Source organism: Strigops habroptila, chromosome 3 (genome assembly GCF_004027225.2).
Source record: "Strigops habroptila isolate Jane chromosome 3, bStrHab1.2.pri, whole genome shotgun sequence".
NCBI lineage: Eukaryota > Metazoa > Chordata > Aves > Psittaciformes > Psittacidae > Strigops > Strigops habroptila.
In genome coordinates, this window is record NC_044279.2 from 50437707 (window position 1) to 50446506 (window position 8800).

Sequence of the window (8800 nt, forward strand, 5' to 3'; positions counted from 1 at the left end):
GTATTTCTTCTTTCTTCTGAAAACATATGTGCAATAAATGGAAAACCGTGTAAAATTATTTTAATAAAAGCACAACTTCATGGAACTATATCTCACAGAACCTTTCTTATATTAGATACATGTACCTTATTAGAATTTCATACATTTTAATCTAGGTACAGAAAAGTTGCTGTATCACTTCTTAAATGTAAAGGGAAGATACTGAAAATACTGTCATCAGGAAAAAGAAATTAAAAAGTAATAAAAGTCTTCCCATAAAGGCTATAAAGTTCAAAAAAAATATATTCCCTACTTCCAAAAAGGATCCATGTACATGAAAATAACGTATCAAAATGCAGGAATTAACACTGCTCATTATGACTTGTATATTTAACATTAAGAGTTGTCAAACTATTTTACCTTGAAGTAATAAAAAGGATTAGGATGTGTACTCTGATTGGAAGTGGCCAACAGAAAAAAATCCATGGCAGAAGGGAATTCCAGCTGTGGAACTCTTGTATATGCCACCTCCCCAGGCGAGCAAGCTAAGCTTGCTGAAGGAAAGGAAGTGTTAAGTGCACTCCACACTGTATTGTCCCTTAGGGATTATACACCAGTAGCATAAATTAAAGCAGCACCTGTGTCAAGGCAATAAAAAATGGCCTAGAACTATAAGTAGTTCCTTAATAGCTCATCCATGAATAGCCATACAAACTGAAACTGAGGCAAATAATCTACCTGTAGATTTTTAGAAACATGGTTATGTTCTTCTTGATCACTAGTGCAGTGACTGTGAAAATGCTTGTCTTAAAAGCATCTGTATTTGCTCACCATTGTATTTCCAACCTTGACTAGTCACAGGATAGCAGACCTTTCAGATTACATCATTCTTAATTTTATTTCATTTATTTCCCCTCTTAGTTCTGCTACATCACTACCACTTAAAGGCAGCACTGTCACATATCAATTTTCAAAATGTATAAAGCAGCATGAATTCTATTGAATTATCAAACTACTAAAATCATCAACACCAGACAAGAGGGAAAACAAGATGGTGATCAAAATGTATTTATATGGTCCTCTGCAGATTTAGACACTAGCCATCTAGTGGCTAAGAATTCTAGAATTCTGAAAGAATTATTTTAAGTTATGACACTTCAACTTTCTGGGTTTTTTTTTTTTTTTCTTATCCTCTCCTTAACATGTTCGTAAAATTTCCCTTATCAGTCTTCCTGTCTCCATCATATACTTCATTAGTCCTCCCAGTACTGCTACATATCATATCTTGATCCTATCTATGGGCAGATAATATGACCTCAGTAGATTTTACACTTGATCTACAGTTCTTGCTGGTTATTTTTTACATTTGGTCTAACATTCAAAAAATAATAGAACACACAATTGAACAATACTCAGAAAACAAGACCTGAAATACGGAGAAGTAAGAAGTTTATCTATAGAGATTAACTACAGAGCTGTGAATCCAGGATCATGCTGAGTTCCTAGAGAAGATTTATTACACAAACTTTATGAAATGCCTTGCCCTTAATAATGAGATTTCTACCGGATGTTCTCAATACTGCCCACATTGCTACCTTTTCATGCTGTAGATGTTTCCAACTTGCGAAGGAATCTAAGGAATTCCATAGATAAAATTTTGTCTAAACTTTAATTGTCTAAACCACTTATCAGAAATAAGAATAAAAATAAGTCTAAGAAAGATAGAAAATAACAAAATGAAGGTTAAGTTGTAAGAAAAGCTCATACATTTGAGAGGGCAAACACGCAGAATCAAGGCAGCAATTAACTAGCACTAACAGCAAACAGCATAAACTAAGTGTTGCCGTAAGCATTAGTTTATATTTCATACTGAAAGACAAAAGGGAGAAAAATTAAGTATATGCCCAAAAGACTTAATATTCCTTCTCTAACAGGACAAAGATAGTAATTGGGGAATCCAGGAATGCTGGTCTTTGCTTGGGACATCAGTACAAAATCCAACATGCCTTAATTAAAAGTAATGTAACTAAACTTAGAAACAAGCATAGACTAATTGGATGCCCCCTTGATCTATACGTAACAAACAGTTGCCATTTTATTATCTGCCCTGGTTGTCTGAAATAAGTACCTTTTAACACAGAAATAAGTGACTTTAGAAGTATGTAAGCCCAGAACCATGCTACTGCAATCTTCACACAAAACAATCTCTAAATCAATTTCACAAAGTTTCTCTTACTTTACTAAACATTATTTGTAATGAAATAATGCTATTTGTAATGAAAAACAGAACTAGTGCCTTTATTTTTGTTGATAACGTGATCCATTTGTTATTTAAATTATAATGTGAAAACAACTCTACAATTTTAACTAAAGCTTTGTAAAGTATTCCAGTATTTTAAATACTTTCTGCCCTACAAGCAGAAGTGTGATCTGATTTTGCACAGGAAGATGAATGAATCACAGGGCTCTGCACAAGGGTAGAAGTAGGTTTGTGTGGTTCTCAGCATGCAATGAGGCCATCAGGCTGAACTGTGGCTTTGCTGCAAGCAAGACACTGCTCTGAGAAACAGATGAGAAAACAGATTGCAACTTGCAGACTGACAATCTGCTTGCGGGGTTTCTTATACTTTAGAAAAGAAATATCTTGGTCCAGGCCTATACACGGTGTAGCTGCGCTAAGTAAGGATAAGCAAAGAATGGAGCCATTCCCTGCCACAGTCTGCCAAGTGTAGAAGGGGAAAAAACCAGCTCCATGCAGGCTGCTCCACCCTCCCATGCTGTGTTATGGCAGCAGCCAACAAAGAGCAAGAAGGGGCCAACTCATCCTTCCCTACCACTCTGTGCCAGCTCACATTAATTCGTATTCTATCCCATAGTCCTGTTAAAAATCCAAAGCTCTTTTAACATGTAAAGTTTAAAAAAACTAAAATTTTTCTTTGCGTTGTCACATATTAGTAGAACAAAAAGGCATGCACCTGACTGCATGTGGCAAAATGATATGAGGTCTGTGAGATATAAACCTCTGAGATTAAAACATTCAAAGTTATTTTTCCCAAAACAATTTGAAAGAAATGAAGCCTGTCTCCATCTAGGAATGAAAACCTGGTTAGTCAATAAAAACATGTTATGTATATACAGATAATCAAATTAAGTAAATAAAAAATACCAGTTTTGTTAGAAACACTTTACTCTTTTTATCTGTTAAATCGTTTAATTTACATTTAAGGATTTGGGATACATAAGGAATTGAATGACACATTCTGTTAGAGGGACTGGGATTTCACTCTCAAATTTTCATGTTTACACTGGAATAATATAAAAGCCAATGAAATAGTTTTAAAATCTGTGAAAATTCTCTTTGCACTCTATTACACACTTAAAAGACATATATTCTTTTAACATGAAATATAGTTGATATACTAACATATGACAATTCCAGGAAGTGGAATCCCAGAAAAAACAAAGAAAAGAAACTTCCCTTACACTTCGGTCTTCTGAACTCTGACTGTTTTCTGAGGTATCAAAATATCCTTGTTTCATAGAGAAAAAACAGATCCCAGTCCTGCGCTAATGTTTTGGGTTGAAGACTGTAGCCTACACACACACGTAACACAGCTTTGGATGTCCTAGTGCATTCTGCCTGGAATTCGGATGTTATCTCCACAGGTTATGGTTCTTTGTTAAAGTCCATCAGCCCACGCAGATGCCTCAGAAACTCAAGGGCATCTGAAATTCCAATAAATACCCAGGTTTAAGCAACTAAATTACTCCATGCCAGATGTTTACTGAGCATTATACTCGCTTTAGTATGTTGCAATGCTTTATGCTAACTTTTGCATCTGAGGAATTCACCCACTGTATATTCACCCACTATCTTTATATTCCAGAGCAAAGTACGGAGATTGAGGTAGAGGGCCACAAACTGACCAAGAGATTTTCAATGCTTCTCCTGAACTGAAGCAAGTTATATGGTCCACACAGTCAAACATCACTGATTTGTTGTCATTGCTCTAGATAATCAATTTGGGCATGAGGTCTTACATAGTATCTATTATAGATATCTGGGTGCATATGACCTTTTACTTAAGGATATATCATTTTTATGCGCTTTGAGACCATACTCTGCTTTAAGCATGTTTTAAATCCTCACAGGAATTCATTCATGTATTTATATGTGTGCTTAAATAGCCTTCTGGAACCACGTTGTTTTCCTTAACTGTAGTCATGATTTAATATAATGACTTACAAATTAGAAGTCAGCCCTTTAAAAATTAGGTAATTTAGTCCACAATTAACATCAGTGAATAAGTTCAACTATAAAACAACCATACAAAAGCTTGCCATATATTTCCCCCCAAGTACCATAAAATACAGTAAAAGGCAGAAGAAAAATTATATAAAAATATAAATAGGAAATCAGAGCTCCGATAGTTTGTCTCTTGTTTCAGTGAACAATCGATGCGTATTTGTCAATTCATGAATATTATATGTCATTCACGAGGTGCATAATTACTGTGAAGCAAATTTGCATGAAAACAAAAGCACCAAGCCATGGAGAGCTCAGCCACATAAACTGAGTTGTCTTCAGTGCTTAGAAGAAACCCGAAGGGAATGTGTACTATTACCTAGACCAGTGTATCAGGCACAGTAGCAGTCCATTTGTATGTTGAAGGACTTTTCCAACCTAATGCTAGGAACAGCATTGCCAAAAGGAGAAAGAAAAAGTAAAATAGACCTTTCTCACCACAATGGGACAGGTACAGTTCTGGGACACCATTTTAGGAATTGAGCAATAATTATAATCAATGAACCAGGAGTTGTTGTCAAACACAATCTCTTCTAAAGATGTCATAAAAAGAAGAAAAATATGTCCCTGTATTTTTGCTATGCTTTCTCTTTATTATAACTTTCAAAAGCAGGTTTTAGTCTAATAAACTGTATGCAAAAAATGTTAGTATAGCTCTACTTGTAAGCTACCTCAACTAGTTTTCTATTAAAAATCCTTCAGATTCTCCAAATCTCGAATTCAAACTTTTATACTGTACAATTACAGCTCCTTACAAGATTGCTGTTTTCAGTAAGTGTTGATTTCCTAAATAGGATCAAGATGTTAGCATGACTCCCTTTCAGTACTTTCTTTTGTTTCCATGTGCTCTGTACCAAGATAGATCCCATCTTAACCTTGCATGTTATTCTGGGCTTAATCCATAATTACTGGAATCAGTTAGATCATGCAACATCTCCCAAAAAAGGTATGCTAAAAAACCTAGCTCATATAATTTTTTCTTCAAAACACTTTTTTATATTGCATAGTAGCTTCTACTTTGAGTCAATGAAATTATTAAGATTCCCTCTGAAATGCATTATGTTCAATAGTGTGTTAGACTGTGAATAGTTATGCATCAATCCATTAATGAATTCTTTTTTAATGTATTCAAACAACTTATTTATAAATAGAAATATTTTAGCAGCTGTATGATAAATTTTTACTTGTAATTTTTGAATTTACATTTACAGAAGCCATAGTCATTCTAGATAACATTAGTAAGAAATATAATAAATAAAACAGTGCATGTTTTACCTTGCTTTACTTCTCTTTAAGCTAAATGCAAGTCCAGAAAAAATAAAAATGATAAAAAGACTACAGTTGAGTTTACAGCCTAAAACACTTAAAAGTGTGAGTAACAAACAATCACAGTAATGATCCGTCTGTAAAAGACACGTGGTTAATGTGTTCTATATACACAGAGTAAAACACTGCTGCTTAATAAAAAACACAAGCAAATACAGTCCCTCTGCATATATGGAATTTATGATACACAACATGAAAATAACAGTGCAAGAATATAGCACAGGCACTAGCCCTGAAGAAAGTCACTACACAAATCATGCAGTAGAACTACATTATAAATGGCTAGTCATTGTACTGAAGTGAACTTACTTCTGTCCTTACAAAAAACCGGGTATCATAATTTAAGACAACTTGTACTTTAAATTCAACCAATTATCTGGCATACTCCTTGCTAAGCAGCCTATTGAAGTACAGTACAAAAAACAATTGCACAGTGTGTTTTGATTTTGGTCAATGGACTAGTAATTCAGCTATGGTGCTATAACTAATTGAACTGGGGCATCAAGAACTTCGGTAAACCTGAACTGTGGTTGTATACAGCACTAAAACCAGCAAGACTTTATAATAAGAGTTTAAACTGGTATAATTCAGACAGTTACACTAAATTTCCTCTGATGGGGAACACTGAAACAATGTATTAGTGTATCAAAGGAGGAGGTACTGGCAATAGAATCACAAATACATTTTCATTTAAGCAATTTCCATTTCTCTAGGACTTTTCTTTACAGAGAGGAAAAAAAAAAAAAAAGGAAGAGAAATAAAACAAACCAACTAACCAAAATCCCTACTTATTCAAGTTCTAGGTCAACAGTGTTCCAGTTCATTTTGTCTTCTTTTGCTATGCCTACTGTAGTACTGAACACTAGCACTGGACTGTGTGCTGCAGACCTCCTCTTGTCTGAATACTGTCAAATGTCATAAAAGCTTGTGCTAATGCTCTTAAATAAGAGCATGATGAAACTTAACATCAAAGCCATGCTGTGGATTGCCTGAGATACGACTAATGACTAAAGTTAAGTCCTTTCATCCAACATGGCCAGTAACCCAGATTCACTCCTCCAAATCCAGGTACCTTGAAAGTAATGCTGCTCTTACCTAACCTGCTCCGTAAGTTTTACACCTCTATGATCTCTTCTTAAGAAAAGAAAATAAAAATTCCCTTTCTTTGTTGGTAGGCTCATTTCTTCTGCAAGTGAGGGTAGCAACTATGGGTGAGGGTATAGGGTGAAGTTCTGGCTTTTTACACAGAATTCCACAATGCAATGCCTTGTCTGTGATTAACACTTCCATCTGTGATTACAAGCAGCAATTTAAAGATGAAATATCAAAGGAAGGGCAATTAGTACATTGTGCATATTAACCCAGCAATAAAAATACAAGTTCTGCACCGCAGCTAGAAACAGAATGAACGAGTACCTTATAGACGCATCGAAGGCAAGAAATTCAGTATCACTATATTAATAAAATGACTGCCTGTGACTTTAAACACAGGCACACTTGTACTTGGCGAGAGAGTGAACGATTTATTGTTACTATGAAGGATGCAGGAATGAAAATGAAGATGAGAGGGGAGATGATGGTGATAGGGAAGAAGAGGTTAATATCCCCAGCATCTGATGGGGAACGATGTCCCTACCTCAGTAAGCTGGATAAGGGAATAGCTCCAGATCCACTGCCCAGGATCCCTCCTTTCCTCCCAGAGAGGAGTTTCTCCACCAGAGCCACATTCCCAGTGCGAGCAGCTTCCAGCAGCTCCTGGTCCTTCCCCATGGTCAGGAACCAAGCAGTCCCCTCGCACCCCGCTGCGCACTAGGAGAGCTGCTCCCCGGGCCACGGCGGCCCCCTCTCTCCTCAGAGCGCTCTCCCCTCCCCAGACCCTGCCTCAGAGCAGAGCAGAGATTCCTGCAGTCCCTTCCAGACCAGCAGGAGCAGCAGCAGGAGGGAGGAGGAGAATCACCTCCTCCTAGTTTCACTGGATCATTTCTGGGTGGAGTGTGGAAGAGAAGGGAGGGAGGACGAGGCCAATAAAGACACACACACACCCCCCCCCCCCCGCCCCACTCCCGTGCACGCACGGCCCCGGCCCGGAAAGGATGGTGAGCGGAGAGCGGGCAGTCTCAGACCCCGCGCCCGTGGCCGGCCGGGCTGAGGGGGATAACGACCCTCACGGACGGACGGAAGAAGGGCGGGACGGGGGGCGGAGGCGCAGCGCTGACTTGCCAGGCCCGTTGCCGGGGAGACGCGGCTGGCGCGCTCTCAGTGGCTGCCCGGGCTCGGTGCCCCCCTCCGCCTGCCCCAGCCCCTCGCCTCTGCCGCCGCGGGCTGCGCGCCGCCGCCCTACAAACCCGCCCCTCGACAGCGGCAGCGCCTGGCGCTCCACTGCGGTGCCGCGCCGCGACCGGCGCTGCGGGCGTGGAGAGCGGGCAGGTGCATCCCCCTCGCCCCCGGCAGCCGCGGCAGCGCTCAGCGTGGCGGCCGCGGCAGCAGGGCCGGCTGCCGCAGGTGCTCAGGGGCAGCGCCGGGGAGGTGGCGCCTCCTTGCGCTGCGGAAGGGGAAGGGAGAGCCCTGGGTGCCGGGGCGAGGGGGTGATGTTCTCCCGCGGCTGCGGGGCCAGGCGCGGCGCTGGGCGCGGCAGGGGGCGAGGCTGTGGGGCGCGGGCAGGCCGGAGGTGCGTGCTGAGGCAAGGTGCGGTGGGGCTGAGGTACCGTGCCGGTATGTGTGTGTGTGTGTGTGTGTACGAGAAGATCCCCCGAACGAGGTCTCGGCCGCATCCCGGGGCGCGGCAAGACACCCGGCACAGTTACGAGCCTAATCCGTTGAGCAAAGCAGTGCAGACAAAAAGGAAAACGCGGGCCTTGCTGAGGTCAGGATCAGCGCTGAGTTGCTGGCTCGGCGAATCGGGCAGGCGGGACTGCTCACGCCCGTCAAACCGGGATCGTGGCTTTGTAACGTGTCAAAGGACGAGAGGTGTAACCGAATGTGTTTGCTGTCAGACCCAGTCATCCCTTCTGCTACTCCTGGTTCTGTTGTGGGTTTCAAAACATGTCATCTTTTGAATTATATGACTTTTCCAGACACCAGAATTAATCATTCCCTATGGCTCATGTTCTTACAAGCTATGATGAAAATTCTTCGTGCTCACTAGTTCATAGGCGCATCCTTGTCTAATGCCGCACTTGATACTGTGCA

General features: G+C 40.4%; 1 protein-coding gene across 5 annotated transcripts in view; it reads right to left on the reverse strand.

Moving 5' to 3' along the window:
- ANKS1B (ankyrin repeat and sterile alpha motif domain containing 1B) overlaps nt 1-7583 on the reverse strand; it is a 444013-nt gene extending 436430 nt beyond the window's left edge. Inside the window, exon 1 of one of the 5 annotated variants that reach the window (XM_030479097.1) lies at nt 7248-7583. In XM_030479097.1, the coding sequence (XP_030334957.1) occupies nt 7248-7381 (134 nt within the window). In that variant the 5' untranslated portion in view covers nt 7382-7583. The remainder of the gene's footprint in view (nt 1-7247) is intronic. The other 4 variants (XM_030479093.1, XM_030479096.1, XM_030479094.1 and 1 more) reach the window with 4 other exon arrangements.
- Between the last annotated feature and the right edge of the window lie 1217 nt (nt 7584-8800).